At 38.3% G+C, this 18,097-nt stretch overlaps 1 protein-coding gene across 1 annotated transcript in view; it reads right to left on the reverse strand.

Moving 5' to 3' along the window:
• The window catches only part of LOC102268068 (disintegrin and metalloproteinase domain-containing protein 5-like), a 112,184-nt gene extending 95,613 nt beyond the window's left edge, over positions 1-16,571 (reverse strand). Inside the window, exons 1-3 of the mRNA XM_070364107.1 lie at positions 16,492-16,571; positions 16,039-16,123; positions 13,058-13,129 (exon numbers count right to left, since the gene is read on the reverse strand). Of these exons, the coding sequence (XP_070220208.1) occupies positions 13,058-13,129; positions 16,039-16,123; positions 16,492-16,571 (237 nt within the window). The remainder of the gene's footprint in view (positions 1-13,057; positions 13,130-16,038; positions 16,124-16,491) is intronic.
• Between the last annotated feature and the right edge of the window lie 1,526 nt (positions 16,572-18,097).

The following is an 18,097-nucleotide window of genomic DNA, read 5'->3' on the forward strand; positions in this document are numbered from 1 at the left end:
GTCAGTTTTCATTCCAATCCCAAAGAAAGGCAATGCCAAAGAATGCTCAAACTACAGCACAATTGCACTCATCTCACACGCTAGTAAAAGAATGCTCAAAATTCTCCAAGCCAGGCTTCAGCAATACGTGAACCGTGAACTTCCTGATGTTCAAGCTGGTTTTAGAAAAGGCAGAGGAACCAGAGATCAAATTGTCAACATCCGCTGGATCATGGAAAAAGCAAGAGAGTTCCATTAAAACATCTATTTCTGCTTTATTGATTATGCCAAAGCCTTTGACTGTGTGGATCACAATAAACTGTGGAAAATTCTGAAAGAGATGGGAATACCAGACCACCTGACCTGCCTCTTGAGAAATCTGTATGCAGGTCAGGAAGCAACAGTTAGAACTGGACATGGAACAACAGACTGGTTCCAAATAGGAAAAGGAGTTCGTCAAGGCTGTATATTGTCACCCTGCTTATTTAACTTATATGCAGAGTACATCATGAGAAACACTGGACTGGAAGAAACACAAACTGGAATCAAGATTGCTGGGAGAAATATCAATAACCTCAGATATGCAGATGACACCACCCTTATGGCAGAAAGTGAAGAGGAACTAAACAGCCTCTTGATGAAAGTGAAAGAGGAGAGTGAAAAAGTTGGCTTAAAGCTCAACATTCAGAAAACGAAGATCATGGCATCCGGTCCCATCACTTCATAGGAAATAGATGGGGAAACAGTGGAAACAGTGTCAGACTTTATTTTTGTGGGCTCCAAAATCACTGCAGATGGTGACTGCAGCCATGAAATTAAAAGACGCTTACTCCTTGGAAGGAAAGTTATGACCAACCTAGATAGCATATTCAAAAGCTGAGACTTTACCTTGCCAACAAAGGTCTGTCTAGTCAAGGCTTTGGTTTTTCCTGTGGTTACGTATGGATGTGAGAGTTGGACTGTGAAGAAGGCTGAGCTCCAAAGAATTGATGCTTTTGAACTGTGGTGTTGGAGAAGACTCTTGAGAGTCCCTTGGACTGCAAGGAGTTCCAACCAGTCCATTTTGAAGGAGATCAGCCCTGGAATTTCTTTGGAGGGAATGATGCTAAAGCTGAAACTCCAGTACTCTGGCCACCTGATGCGAAGAGTTGACTCATTGGAAAAGACTCTGATGCTGGGAGGGATTGGGGGCAGGAGGGGAAGGGGACAACAGAAGTTGAGATGGCTCATGGCATCACTGACTCGATGGACGTGAGTCTGAGTGAACTCTGGGAGTTGGTGATGGACAGGGATGCCTGCCGTGCTGCAATTCATGGGGTCACAAAGAATCGGACACGACTGAGCGACTGAACTGAACTGAACTAAAGCATGTGAGTCTTTTTCTGTTTCATAAATAGTTCGTTTGCATCATTTCTTTTTAGATTCTCCATATAAGGGATGCCATATGATATTTCTCTTTCTCTTATTTCACTCAGTATGACACTCTCTAGGTCCCTTTTTTGTTTTGTTTTTTTTTGGCTCCCAGGTTTTGATCAAAAGCAGTTCTTAGGACAAAACAGAAGCCCTTGACAGGACACATTTTATTCTCTTCCTAGTTATAGACATCATTAATGGTAACCAAGGAAAAGGAAAATACTAACCAAGGAACACATTTTATTTCTCAGAAGACATAACGCTGATCTCTTGGAAAAGACATTCAATAAAACTTTCATGTCCGCATAGGGTCCAGATCAGTGGTTTAATTCAGAGACATAAGGTTTCTTCAAACAATTCTTTTTCAAATTCTGGTCCAACAAATTAACTCCTAAATGGGTATCTATATTGCCCAAGCTCTTAATCTCTCTTAATTCAAGGATCCTTGTCTGACTCACACCACACAAACTTTAAAACATTTTTCCATTTCCCTTCCCTATGTTTAAAGGGAGTTATGTCTCGTCTTCATGTATGTAAGGACTCACTGGTAAGTCCCTTTAATTATGTCTCCCTTACTGCTGGAAATTTTTATCTTGCCCCAACCCATAAGTGTTGGAGACCAGATCCAGATCCATATTCTTCTGAGTTCTGTTAACCACAGATTTCCTCATGGTCTAAGCAGTTGCTAATCTGATATGAGATCCATTTGAGCCTAAACTTTCATTACCACAAAAACAAACAAATAAAAAACAAAAGCCTCTCAGGTGCAGCTATACAACATTCTGTTGACTGTTCATCTCATTACTGTTAGTCTCAATATTTTCATTGGTTTGCCATCTGGAGGCCCAAATCCTTCAAGTAAGCCATTTTTCCAACCAGACATGGCAAATGCTGAGGCCCACACGCCTTCAAGTTTGGCTAATACAAATCTTACAAACTAAAGACTTCACCAGCTCGCCTCTCATTAACCAAACCAACAACTGAGGCAGAAGGCCCATACTGACCGGCCAAATTAGGGTGCCTGCCTTCAGCATGATTATGGAGCCCTAAACACAGGTATAAATATTTCAAATGGCAAAGAACCTGACTTTTTCTTAACAACATAAACCAAACTCAGGTCATATAATTTAAAACCTATTTTTAACAGAATTCTTGCCATCATCTAATAGGGCAAAACCTTAGACTGTTGAACACTTTTAGATCAAGCCACACGTAACTGGGGCTGTGCCAGTCAGGCTCTGCAGAGGTACCAATGTCACTTTTGGTTGCTGTGTATCCACAAGCCCCTGGAGTTAGCAGGTATTTATAAGCCAAAGTCACAGGCCCAACATTGCCTTCAAATGACACAAGGCCTTTAGCATCATTTTAATACCACGGAGCCATGAAAATAAAACGTGCATTAACTCAAGTCAGTATCACCTTTAAAAGGATATCCTAGTTCTACACCCCCAAACAACATTGCACTGGTCCAGGATCTCACTGCTAGAGATGGTATCACCTCAAATAACATCACTCCAGCCTAAGACCTGCCTGTTGGAGATGACTCTGCATCCTGCACAGAGACCACTTCCCCTCAGACACCAAAACTACCACCCCAGGCATGCCCAGGGACTGCTGCTCCCAAGGCACAAATGGCACACAGGTCATGTAATGGTTTTCTTACTTTGAATTAGGGACTCTATGGCACTTCCTGAGCTTGCTCTCTGTATAGCCCACGACAAGGGTATACTTATCTGTTTTCTATCAAAGTATATATCCCTACACTCCATGTCTAAATGAAAATCTGTGCTATTCTAAAAACTGGTGGAGGTTATTGCTTTCCCTAGTGAAGCCCCTTGACCCTAGGAAGAGGGCCACTCACTCCCCAGTGCCTTCTTCTACTACTTTCTCTAGTTTTCTACCACTGTACAACCTCCCACCCTACATCCCTGACCATGACCACCACAACCGCCATTCCCTTTGCATACATACAAAACCCATGAATCTTTATATGTGCTTTACCAAACTAATCTACTGACACTCTCTGACAAGATAAATTGCCTGACTGATTTGCCACCTTTATTCCCCACATACACGGGGATATTATTGTCCAAAAAAACACATATAATTTTTAATACAATTTATAACTGCACAAACACTGTTAGAGACTCCAGAAATTTGAGATATATTTCTTTTGCTGACATCATACAAATGGGAAATTTAGTTACAGGTTGGCTTACAAGAAATCCTTATACTTTTACTTGTGTTTCTCCTTTTAACTCTCATAATAAAATGTTTTCTATGCTGTTTAGCAAAACTTATGCCCTAGGCCCTAAAAGTCTCTTCTTCTGCTATGTCAAAAGTTTGATAATATTTGAAAGCACAACAGGACTAACTTTATTAATATCACATTTTCTGTATTCTGATGCTTTCATATCTAGGGCCCTATCAACTTGGAGGTCTGCCCCTCTTAAGAGTTTTCCAATTGCTTCACAAAGTAGACAACTCACCTACAAATACACCTTTCATACACAAACCAGTCAATCCAGAGCCCATATACCTTACCATCCACTTTATCAGACTCACATACACCAGGCTGCTATCCACCTGCCAAGGTCACACCAGGGCTGGGTACCATAAAACTAAGGACAGCTTCTATGCCTTATGGCCTGTTGAAACTAGCCAACTGGAGACCTGTTTAATCTCTCCCGTTTCTTCCCAGTGAAACTGTAAGAGGCTCTTGACCACATTTCCCTCTGCCTCCTATGCTTCTTGATCAAACCGGGTGCTTTTTTATGTGGCCCCTGAATGCTGTAGCATATTTCTTGTTTCTAGGGAACTGTAAGTACGGTGAACTTCTGGATGACAGCCATTCTCCTATCTGCGTGTATTTCCATACCTAATGAAAACATATCCCAGGTAACCCTGAAATTTTTTCAAAGTAGATTATCTTGTTCTTTAGTTAAGTTAGTTTAGTGTAGTTAATTCAAACTACATTACAATAAAAGTACTTGTAAATGTATATGTTATAAATTCTAGGGTGTCTGCTTAAATTTTTTAATGTAATTACTATTCTAGAAAGAAGAGAAAATGAAATAATATAATATGTGCAGTTAAAACCACGGAAGGCAAAAAAAGGAAAATGGAAGATTTTAAAAAGAAACAGGGAACAAGGGTAATGAATAGAAAATAGACAAAAGTCAATATCCATTTATGATTTTTAAGAACTCCCAACTAAATGGAAATGAAGGTAACATATAACAATAAAGGCCACATCCAACAAGCCCACACCTAACATCACATTCACTGTTAAAAAGATGAAAAGTTTTTCCTCTAAGAACAAGAATAAGACAAAAATGCCCACTGTCGCCACTTTTATACAGCATAGTATGGAAGTCCAAGCCAGGGCAATGAGACAAGGGAAAAAAGACATCCAAAATGGGAAAACAAGAAGTAAAACTGTCACTTTTGCCAAATTACAAGATATTATACATATAAAATCCTAAAACTACACACACACACACACACACACACACACACACACAAATCCAGTTAGAACTAATACATTAATTCAGTAGAGTCTCTAGACACACAGTCAATATAAGAAAGTCTGTTGTGTTTCTAGACATTAATAGTACATTATCAGTAAAATAAATTAAGTAAACACTCCCATTTACAACCGTATTAAAAAGAACAAAATATAATCAAGGATATGAATTATACACTGAAAACTGTAAGACAATGAGGAAAGAAACTGCTGCTGCTGCTGCTGCTGCTGCTGCTAAGTCACTTCAGTCGTGTCCAACTCTGTGCAATCCCATAGACAGCAACCTACTAGGCTCCGCCCTTCCTGGGATTCTCCAGGCAAAACACTGGAGTGGGTTGCCATTTCCTTCTCCAATGCATGAAAGTGAAAAGTCAAAGTGAAGTCGCTCAGTCGTGTCCGACTCTTAGCAACCCCATGGACTGCAGCCTACTAGGCTCCTCCATCCATGGGATCTTCCAGGCAAGAGTACTGGAGTGGGTTGCCATTGCCTTCTCCGGAAAGAAACTGAGAAAGACACAAATAAATGAAAAGATATTCCATGTTCATGGAATTAATATTGTTAATAATTATTGTTAAGAATTAATATTGTTAAAATGTCCATTTTACCCAAGGCCATCTACAGGTTCAGTGCAACCTCTATGAAAATTCTAATGGCAATTTTCACCAAAATAAAACAATCCTAAAATTTGAATGGTAGGGATCACAATAAACTGTGGAAAATTCTGAAAGAGATGGGAATACCAGACCACCTGATCTGCCCCTTGAGAAATTTGTATGCAGGTCAGGAAGCAACAGTTAGAACTGGACATGGAACAACAGACTGGTTCCAAATAGGAAAAGGAGTTCGTCAAGGCTGTATATTGTCACCCTGTTTATTTAACTTATATGCAGAGTACATCATGAGAAACGCTGGACTGGAAGAAACACAAACTGGAATCAAGATTGCCGGGAGAAATATCAATAACCTCAGATATGCAGATGACACCACCATTATGGCAGAAAGTGAAGAGGAACTCAAAAGCCTCTTGATGAAAGTGAAAATGGAGAGTGAAAAAGTTGGCTTAAAGCTCAACATTCAGAAAACGAAGATCATGGCATCCCATCCCATCACTTCGTGGGAAATAGATGGGGAAACAGTGGAAACAGTGTCAGACTTTATTTTTCTGGGCTCCAAAATCACTACAGAAGGTGACTGCAACCATGAAATTAAAAGATGCTTACTCCTTGGAAGGAAGGTTATGACCAACCTAGATAGCATATTCAAAAGCAGAGACATTACTTTGCCAACAAAAGTTCGTCTAGTCAAGGCTATGGTTTTTCCTGTGGTCATGTATGGATGTGAGAGTTGGACTGTGAAGAAGGCTGAGTGCCGAAGAATTGATGCTTTTGAACTGTGGTATTGGAGAAGATTCTTGAGAGTCCCTTGGACTGCAAGGAGATCCAATCAGTCCATTCTGAAGGAGATCAGCCCTGGGATTTCTTTGGAGGGAATGATGCTAAAGCTGAAACTCCAGTACTTTGGCCACCTCATGCAAAGAGTTGACTCGTTGGAAAAGACTCTGATGCTGGGAGGGATTGGGGGCAGGAGGAGAAGGGGACGACAGAGGATGAGATGGCTGGATGGCATCACTGACTCGATGGATGTGAGTCTGAGTAAACTCCAGGAGTTGGTGATGGACAGGGAGCCCTGGCGTGCTGGGATTCATGGGATCGCAAAGAGTCGGACACGACTGAATGACTGATCTGATCTGATCTAAATGGCCCCAAATAGTTGAAGAAATCTTGAAAACAAAGAATAAATCTGGAGGTATCATGTTTCCTGATTTCAAACTATATTACAAAGCTGTAGTAATCAAAACAGTATTAAATTCTGTAACTATTTGTGATGATAGATGTTAACTAGATTTTTGTGGTGATCATTTTGCAATATATACAAATAACAAATCACTATGTTTTACACCTGAAACTAATATTAATGTATGTCAGTTAAGCCTGAATAAGAAATTTATACAATATTGTATGCCCAGTTCAGTTCAGTCGCTCAGTTGTGTCGGACTCTTTGCGACCCCATGAATTGCAGCACGCCAGGCCTCCCTGTCCATCACCAACTTCTGGAGTTCACCCAAACTCACGTCCATCGAGTTGGTGATGCCATCCAGTCATCTCATCCTCTGTTGTCCCCTTCTCCTCCTGCCCCCAATCCCTCCCAGCATCAGAGTCTTTTCCAATGAGTCAACTCTTCGCATCAGGTGGCCAAAGTATTGGAGTTTCAGCTTTAGCATCATTCCTTCCAAAGAATACCCAGGACTGATCTCCTTTACAATGGACTGGTTGGATCTCCTTGTAGTCCAAGGGATTCTCAAGAGTCTTCTCCAACACCACTGTTCAAAAGCATCAATTCTTCGGTGCTCAGCTTTCTTCACAGTCCAACTCTCACATCCATACATGACCACTGGAAAAACCATAGCCTTGACTAGATGGACCTTTGTTAGCAAACTAATGTCTCTGCTTTTGAATATGCTATCTAGGTTGGTCATAACTTTCCTTCCAAGGAGTAAGCGTCTTTTAATTTCATGGGTGCAATCACCATCTTTGGTGATTTTGGAGCCCCAAAAAATAAAGTCTGACACTGTTTCCACTGTTTCCCCATCTATTTCCCATGAAGTGATGGGACCAGATGTCATGATCTTAGTTTTCTGAATGTTGAGCTTTAAGCCAACTTTTTCACTCTCCACTTTCATCAAGAGGCTTTTTAGTTCCTCTTCACTTTCTGCCATGAGGGTGGTACAAAGATCAATGGAACAAAGTATAGAGTCCCTTAGACTGCAAGGAGATCAAACAAGTCAATCTTAAACGAAATCAATCCTGAATATTCATTGGAAGGACTTATGCTGAAGCTGAAACTCCAATACTCTGGGCACCTGATGCAAAGAGCCGACTCATTAGAAAAGGCCTGATGCTGGGAAAGACTGAAGGCAGCAGGAGAAGGGGATGACAGAGAAAGAGATGGTTGGATGGCATCACCAAGTCAATGGACATGAGTTTGAGCAAGCTCCAGGAGATGGTGAAGCACAGGGAAGCCTGACATGCAGTTGGACACAACTGAGCAACTGAAAACAACTCCTGCATCAAAAATAATAAAATACTTAGCAATAAACCCATCTAAAGAGACAAAAGACCTATACTCAGAAAACTAAAAATGCTGAGAAAAGAAATCAAAGATGACATAAATAGATGAAAAGATATAACATGCTCTTGGATTGGAATACTCAATATTGTCAAATGATTATAATACCCAAGGCAGTCTACAGATTTGATACAATTGTTATCAAATTACCAACAGCATTTTCCACAGAACTATAATAAAAAATTATACAATTTCTATGGAAATACAAAAGACCCTGAATAGCAATCTTGAGAAAGAAAAAATGGAGTTGCAGGAATCAGGCTCCCTGACTTCATACTATAGAAAAAAAAAAAAAAGCTATAGAAGTCAGAATAGCATGGTGCTGGCACAAAAACAGAAATATTGGCCTTTCCTCAGGCTTTGGGTGAAAGGGGACCAAGAGCAAAGACTGAGAATAAAAACAAATTCCTAGGAAATACCTGATTCTTCTTTAGCTATGCTAATAAATAAGCTCCAGAACTGGCTTTATTTATCTAATCAATCAATATGTCTTTTTAATTGTGGTAGCAAGTACATACCTGTACAGATTTTAAATCTGTTCTGTGGATGGCAGTTTGAATCACTGTGCTGCTAAGTCACGTCAGTCGTGTCTGACTCTGTACAACCCCATAGATGGCCGCCCACCAGGCCCCCCCGTCCCTGGGATTCTCCAGGCAAGAACGCTGGAGTGGGTTGCCATTTCCTTCTCCAATGCATGAAAGTGAAAAGTCAAAGTGAAGTTGCTCAGTCGTGTCTGACTCAGCGACCCCATGGACTGAAGCCTACCAGGCTCCTCTGTCCATGGGATTTTCCAGGCAAGAGTACTGTACATGCTACTAAAAGTCAACTAAATATATAAGTGGGTCAGTATAAAAATCACAGTATAGCCTTATTTTTCTGGAGCACTGTAATTAGCTCCCTTTGCTACTTTTTATATAGCTTGCTGTAAAGGGATAAAATTTTACAGATTATGAACACAACAGAACACAACAGATTATGAATATCTGATGACTGTTCCTTCCAGCAACAGCCTGCTTCCTCTAAACACATAACAAAGAATTGAATACAGTAATAAAAGCTACCCTGAATTAGAAAAATAATCAATGTCACTTAATTTTAAAAAGCACATGAATGTATACAAATTATTAATTTTGAATAAAATTATTTTATTTGATATTTATTTGATATTTATTTTTATTGATATTTCTGGTCATTAATATTGAGGAAAATGTTTAATAATTAAAATAGCATTGATTCTATAATAAATATTGATGCAAGCATCAGATCAGATCAGATCACTCGCTCAATCATGTCCAACTCTTTGCAACCCCATAAATCGCAGCATGCCAGGCCTCCCTGTCCATCACCAACTCCCGCAGTTTACTCAGACTCACGTCCATTGAGTCAGTGATGCCATCCAGCCATCTCATCCTCTGTCGTCCCCTTCTCCTCCTGCCCCCAATCCCTCCCAGCATCAGAGTCTTTTCCAATGAGTCAACTCTTTGCATGAGGTGGCCAAAGTACTGGAGTTTCAGCTTTAGCATCATTCCTTCCAAAGAAATCCCAGGGCTGATCTCCTTCAGAATGGACTGGTTGGATCTCCTTGCAGTCCAAGGGACTCTCAAGAGTCTTCTCCAACACCATAGTTCAAAAGCATCAATTCTTCGGCGCTCAGCCTTCTTCACAGTCCAACTCTCACATCCATACATGACCACAGGAAAAACCATAGCCCTGACTAGACGAACCTTTGTTGGCAAAGTAATGTCTCTGCTTTTCAATATGCTATCTAGGTTGGTCATAACCTTCCTTCCAAGGAGTAAGCGTCTTTTAATTTCATGGCTGCAGTCACCATCTGTAGTGATTTTGGAGCCCAGAAAAATAAAGTCTGACACTGTTTCCACTGCTTCCCCATCTATTTCCCATGAAGTGGTGGGACTGGATGCCATGATCTTCGTTTTCTGAATGTTGACTTTTAAGCCAACTTTTTCACTCTCCACTTTCACTTTTATCAAGAGGCTTTTTAGTTTCTCTTCACTTTCTGCCATAAAGGTGGTGTCATCTGCATATCTGAGGTTATTGATATTTCTCCCGGCAATCTTGATTTCAGCTTGTGTTTCTTCCAGTCCAGTGTTTCTCATGATGTACTCTGCATATAAGTTAAATAAACAGGGTGACAATATACAGCCTTGACGAACTCCTTTTCCTATTTGGAACCAGTCTGTTGTTCCATGTCCAGTTCTAACTGTTGCTTCCTGACCTGCATACAAATTTCTCAAGGGGCAGATCAGGTGGTCTGGTATTCCCATCTCTTTCAGAATTTTCCACAGTTTATTGTGATCCACACAGTCAAAGGCTTTGGCATAGTCAATAAAGCAGAAATAGATGTTTTTCTGGAACTCTCTTGCTTTTTCCATGATCCAGTGGATGTTGGCAATTTGATCTCTGGTTCCTCTGCCTTTTCTAAAATCAGCTTGAACATCAAGAAGTTCACGGTTCACATATTGTTGAAGCCTGGCTTGGAGAATTTTAAGCATTACCTTACTAGCGTGTGAGATGAGTGCAATTGTGGGGGAGTTTGAGCATTCTTTGGCATTGCCTTTCTTTGGGATTGGAAAGAAAACTGACCTTTTCCAGTCCTGTGGCCACTGCTGAGTTTTCCAAATATGCTGGCATATTGAGTGCAGCACTTTCACAGCATCATCCATCAGGATTTGGAATAGTTCAACTGGAATTCCGTCACCTCCACTAGCTTTGTTCGTAGTGATGCTTTCTAAGGCCCACTTGACTTCACATTCCAGGATGTCTGGCTCTAGGTCAGTGATCACACCATTGTGATTATCTGGGTCGTGAAGATTTTTTGTACAGTTCTTCTGTGTATTCTTGCCACCTCTTCTTAATATCTTCTGCTTCTGTTAGGTCCATACCATTTCTGTCCTTTATCAAGCTCATCTCTGCATGAAATGTTCCTTTGGTATCTCTGATTTTCTTGAAGAGATCCCTAGTCTTTCCCATTCTGTTGTTTTCTTCTATTTCTTTGCACTGATTGCTGAAGAAGGCTTTCTTATCTCTTCTTGCTATTCTTTGGAACTCTGCATTCAGATGTTTATATCTTTCCTTTTCTCCTTTGCTTTTCACTTCTCTTCTTTTCACAGCTATTTGTAAGGCCTCCCCAGACAGCCATTTTGCTTTTTTGCATTTCTTTTCTATGGGAATGGTCTTGATCCCTGTCTCCTGTACAATGTCACGAACCTCATTCCATAGCAAGCATACCACTGCTCAATACAAACAGACTTACAAAGGCCAAATGCTTTTTAAAACAATAAATTTTAATCTGTTCAGTTTGTAAATATTCTTATTTTAAAGAAATTATATACAGTTTAATTTTAATTATGATCCTAATTAGTAATAATAACACTATTAACTGCTAACTGCTAAGTTACTTCAGTCGTGTCCGACTCTGTGCGTCCCCATAGACGGCAGCCCACCAGGCTACCCCGTCCCTGGAATTCTCCAGGCAAGAACACCGGAGTGGGTTGCCATTTCCTTCTCCAATGCGTGAAAGTGAAAAGTAAAAGGGAAGTCATTCAGTCGTGTCTGACTCTTCGCGACCCCATGGTCTGCAGCCTACCAGGCTCCTCCATCCATGGGATTCTCCAGGCATGAGTACTGGAATGGAGGAACAAATTTAGCAATATATATATACTCATACCTTGAAATATTTAGGAAATTTGGAACATGAGAATAATCAGAGCCAACTTGTTAGTAATTACATACCAGAGCAACTCCTCCAACAGCAATCTTACCACATATTTCTCCAGGAACTGTGACTCCTATAAAAGTAGGATTTTCTTTGAAGCTAAAAAATAACAATTTTCTTTATAATTACATTTCAATAGTATTATTAATAATTTTTACAGCAGCAAACATTATTTAACAAATATGATATCCTAAGTACCATGCTACACTGAATCTTACTATTTGAATATATTTTTCTCAAACTTTCAATAAGAATGTTTCAATACATATCTGTAAACACTCAATCTGATAAGTATACAGAATAATAAGAAGTATGAGGCATGATAATTTATGCAAAATACTATTGACTAATGCTTATAATTTTATGCAGGTTCCCTCTACATTTATGACCCTATAAATTCAATTTTCTGTGACCTCCTCATTTATCTTTTCACTAAATGTATTACTAAGCATATTACTTTACTAAGCATAAATAAGTTTTCTCTGCATTAGAATCTAGATATTCATGTGATTTAGAAAATAAAATCACAAAAATTAATCAGATGAGAGAAAAGAATGTAGAGATAACAGTAAAAGTTTATAAGCCAAGAGAAGTAAAAAAACAAAATTATGTCACTCATAATTAACCTCCTTTAGTTATTTCAATACTTTTATGTAACTTTACTTTTTTCAGGTAATTTTATGTTGGTTAGCTACTTGAAGACAAAGATTTTAACCTACATTTTTTGCTCATCCGATGGTGTCTACCAAATTTACAGAACTCAGTGTACATTAAGTAAATGTTTATTTTTCATAATTAATATATAAAATCATTTGATGTTATTTATTTATAGAAATATGAGATACTATACTCACATAAATAAGTATGCAATATGATGAGGTCGGGAGGTAAATTCATACTTCCAGGTTAAAAATTTATATAAAACACTATGAGGAGGTCCTTCAATAGAAATTTTATTTTTATCTGACCAAACCTCTATGGACGATATTCTAACAGTAAGTTTTAACTGGATAAACATCTAAATGGAGAAAATAAATGAAAATTTTTATATAAATTTGAACACTGTATTAAATTTTTGTAAAGGCATATTTAAGACATTTAATTCAGTATTTTGAATGTGGAAACTTTTCAAAAGTATGACAAAATATTACATACATCAATTCATATTATCTATATTTTTACAAAATAAATTTTAAAAATAGTTTAAATAACTTACGGTGTTAACAAGGCCAATGATCTGCATAATCTTCTGTGTTACAATGTTTATATCAGAGCCCATGTAATCAAACTGAAAAAGATACATTATCATTTAGAAATAATGGATACTATTAATATACCACACATGTACAATATGCTATATACTAAAGTAGCCAGAAGGTCACATTCCAACTGAAATCCATGAAATGCTTATTTACATTTATATATGTAAATGAACAGTACTTTGCATATGCATGAACAATACTTTGAATAAATTACCTAAATCTATGGTATTTACATAATAGATAACTAAAAATATATAATAACATGATACTTTTAATTTCAATGGGAGGCTAATTATTTTACAATATTGTAATGGTTTTTGCCATACATTGACATGAATCAGCCATGAGTTTACATGTATTCCCATGTAAATAATGTTTTAAATAATGTCTAACGCACTTAACTTTTGGCATTATTTATTGTTCATGAAAATTGAATGATAAAAGTTTTTGTGTTATTTCATAATGTACTTATTTCTAAAATAATACATATAATCATGAACTAAAAAATGTATGCATAAAGAGGGAAAATCTTTAATAAAAGGTTTACTATTAAAGTGATCATGGACATTATGTTAGGATACATCCTCTGACATCACCATGTAACTTGTATTTTTAATGCTTCTTTATTCCAATCAGCTCTTTCTATGTCTAACTGCTTAAAAATGCCAGGAAAATGTTAAAAAACAATGGTGAATATCAGAAATGTGAGCTTTGCTCATGATTTTTCACTGGAAATTCTCAAATATTTCATCATTAAATGTGTCCAGTTTAAGATGGATATTTTAGATTATGTTGAGAAACACTTATACATATTCCCATTTATAAAACTAATTAAAAATAAAGTTGAATTTTGATATAAAGCATTTCTGAAGCATACCAAAATAATAATCATTTTTGTCTTCTGACATATTGATGCATTACACTTCATTATTACTTAATATTAAGCCATTATTATATTCTTTGAATAAAACATTACATTTTATTAATATACTAGCAAAATTAATATAATATTTTGTTTAGAAGTTTGTAGCTTTCAGAAATATGGCCTTATAGGTCATGTGTGTATGCATGCATACTTTATCAAAATTGAGCAAATAAATGTTGCTTACTATATATTAAAGCACTACCTAAAATTAAGTTGCTTGTTGTTTCTACACTCTAGAATTATATTCGCCTATGAATTATATTTTCCTAAAACATTTTTTTAAAACTCTCCTTTAAAATTATCTATATTTAACATTGGAAATTGATCCATTCAAATTCTTTATATTTTCATTTTCTTGAAATATAATTGACATATGCATGCATGTTGTGCTAAGTTGCTTCAGTCATACCCGACTCTTTGCAGCCCTATGGACTGCAGCCCCCCAGCCTCCTCAGTCCATGAGATTCTTCAAGTAAGGAAACTGTAGTGGGTTGGCAGTGCCCTCCTCTAGATCTTCCCAACCGAGGGATCAAACCTGCATCTCTGATGTCTCCTATATTGGCAGATGGGTTCTTTACCCCTAGCACCACCTGGGTTTGATTGTGTTAAGATGTTCAGTGAAAGTGACGTGAAAGTGAAAATCGAGTCCAACTCTGCGACTGAGAGTCAATTCCTAGGCTGCTTGATAAGAAGTCTGGGGTCCCTGAAGAGGAGATGGGGTCTGGAATTCTCAAGGAGGAGGAAAGGACAAACGGGTTTTTTCTCTACATTCCTTAGTCTTAGTTACATAAAACATTTTTTTCTTTAAGCTTGATGATTACACAACAAACAACTCAGTTTAAACTCTGTACTAAGGATTATATAACAACAATGTATCCAGCTTGAGGACAGTTTCTCCTTCCTGAAAACCTTGTCTAATCCTGTTATCTTAAAATGTAAATTGTGGGAGTGGGTCTAGTAAAATTTTTACAACTTTGCAACATTCTTCTGATTTATTGCAATGAGTCTGAGTGAACTCCGGGAGTTGGTGAGGGACAGGGAGGCCTGGCGTGCTGCGATTCATGGGTTGCAAAGAGTTGGACACGACTGAGCGACTGAACTGAACTGACTGAATTTAAAAAGTATATAACTCCCTTGCTTAGACTAAGGGAGGGGGGAACTCTCCATCATCCTTCTGATGTCTGTGTCAGAAGCTTTCTTTGTCCCCTTTTCACTTTAATAAAACTCTGCTATGCAAAAGCTCTTGAGTGATAAAGCTTGGTCCCTGGTCCCAAAGCTGAATCTTCCTTGGACATCACGAATCCGACATCATTCACCGTAAGCTATCACAACCCCATGGACTATACAGTCCATGGAATTCTCCAGGCCAGAATACTGTGGGTAGTCTTTCCCTTCTCCAGGGGATCTTCCCAATCCAGGGACTGAACCCCATGTCTCCCACATTGCAGGTCGGTTCTTTACCAGCTGAGCCACAAGGGAAGCCCAAGAATACTGGAGCAGGTAGCCTATCCCTTCTTCAGCGGATCAACCCAACCCAGGAATTGAAAAGGGGTCTCCCGCATTGCATTGAAAAGGGGTCTTTACCATCTGAACTATCAGGATGTACAATGTGAAGATTTAAATTCTTATCTCCATTGGAGAATTTGTGAAATTTTCATTTGTTTGTTTTAAACTCCCCCAAAGGCCACATCTTAGTCCTTTTTAATACCATAGCATGTTTTCTGTCTTTTCGCTTAATCACACTTTCTGCCTATTTATCTTTTCAACAACTTCAAACAACTTTAAAAGTTCAAAGTGAAAGCTTCATTCAAATTTTTTCATTCTTATTTTTCTAATAGAAACTATTTAAGAGTGTGGATTTCCTCCCTGTTTAGCTTTGATGCTATCCTCTGCGACAGGCATTATCCCTGTTTACCAATATTCAGTTCTCTTTTAACTCAAGCTGTTGTTCAGTCTCCCAGTCATGTCCACCTCTTTGCAACCTTATGGATTGCAGCACACCAGGCTTACCTGTCCCTCACCATCTTCCGAAGTTTGTCCAATTTCATGTTCATTTTGGCTAAGAGCAAGTGTAGTATCTAATTCAAGAACCCTTCTTTTAAAGACAAGCACAGCCAGCCAATTCACTTTGGCCAAGACAATGAAGGCAAAAGTGATGCAGGTCACTTCCGAGAAGCATTTCCTTAATGTAGCTCACATCTCTCTAATCGGCACTTCCATGGGTTTGTTAGGTAGAATAGGGAAAAGGAGTCCAAAATGGCAGTAGCTAAAAGACAAGGAAGGGAAAAGCCCGCGAAAATAGAACAAAAGAAGGTCAAAAAAGGTCCGAGGGCCGAGTGAGGACTTCAAGTAGAACAGCACTCCTCGCTGAGCCCTATTTGCATAGGGCAGGCCCAGGGGGAAGAAAACATATAAAAGGAGGAGCCAAGCGCTCTCTCTCGCTCTCTCCCTCTCCCCCTCTACCTCACCTCCCCGCCACCCCTACCCCCACCCCACGCCGCGTGAGTATGCTCTTTCTCTTTCTCTCTCTCCCGCGTGCCCATGCTCTTTCTGTCTCTCTCTCCCCGCCCCCCCCAACCCCACCACCACCACGCACACTGACGTGCTCCTCCACTCTCTTCTCTTCTTCGAGGATGGATTCTCCTGCTATCTTATAAATAAAATAGAGCTGTAACACTGATTTGTCTAAGAGCCATGACATGGTTTGTTCTAAGATCTGAGAGCTGTGACGCACCTAGGGCTTTAATGTCCGTCGCTCCGAATCATTGTTGTGACGAGATAAAGAACCAAGGAGCATACACTCGCCTGGCAGGTTTGGCAATTGGAAAAGAAACAATCAATCTAGACATGCCAAAATATCTAAGTATTTTCTAGTACTGAGCCAACACATGGAAAACTGCTGCCCTGGAGAGTCAGCCAGAAGCATGGTTGACACGGATTGAATGAATGAAAATTAAACTATGGCTAGCCATTAAGATTTGGAGGATATTTTTTACCATAGCACAACTTAGCCTCTTTTGATTAATACATATCCTCCAAATTTTTTAAATATTATATGTGCTAAGTCGCTTCAGTCCTGTCCAACTCTGAGACCCCATGGACTGTCGTCTACCAGGTTCGTCTGTGCATAGGATTCTGCAGGCAAGAATACTGAAGTGGGTTGCCATTTCCTTCTCCAGGAGATATTCCCAACCTAGGGATCGAACTTGGGTCTCCTGCATTGCAGGCAGATTATTTACTGTCTGAACCACCAGGGAAGCGCACAACATTAAATAGCTAATAACTATAGTTTTTTTTTTCCTTGAAAAATTACTCAAAATTGTACTTAATTTTTAAGTTGTATTAATTTTCCCTTACCTCTTTTATTCCTTATTGTTTTAATATATTATGATAGTTTTCACAAATTGGTTTTTACAGTGAGTATTTAGTAAAGCAAGCTGATAAATAATTTGATCTTTATATGTTAAAATTTATTTCCTGTCTATCTGTTAAAGCCTAACACACACATGCACACACTCTAGTTTTTCTTAGATTCTTCTGATTACTATCAGAGTTTTATTTTTATACTTTAATCATAATTTACTCATTACTAAATGCTCATTATTAGAAACTCATCTTTAATTTGAATTGTAACGTTCAATATAAAATGTTTCTTTCATTCTCCTACTTGCATTGTTCTATCCCAAACTTTATCTGTTAGTAATATCATCCGGATTTTCTTTTTTTAACAGCTAATCTTGACATATTTGCTAGTCTTTTAAAAAATATTTTATACCTAACAGTGCTACTTTTAAGCTGTCTCACAAATGTCATCTAAATTGAGATTCTTTGCACATTAATGGAAATATTTAATCCATTCCATTATTGTAATAAATGAAGCTAATTAATAGCTTTCTATTTTTCCTGTTAATGCCCACAGGGTATTTCCTTTTGATTTTTGCTATAAGGTAATATTTTAAGCAGATAGGTTCTATATGAGTTCAAGGTTATACCTTCAGTATTTTATAGTATTTTCAGATAGTTTAAATATTGAACAACTGGATTCACCTAGATAAAAAAGGGCTCAATT

This window comes from Bos mutus, chromosome 27 (genome assembly GCF_027580195.1).
Source record: "Bos mutus isolate GX-2022 chromosome 27, NWIPB_WYAK_1.1, whole genome shotgun sequence".
NCBI classification, from domain to species: Eukaryota; Metazoa; Chordata; class Mammalia; order Artiodactyla; family Bovidae; genus Bos; species Bos mutus.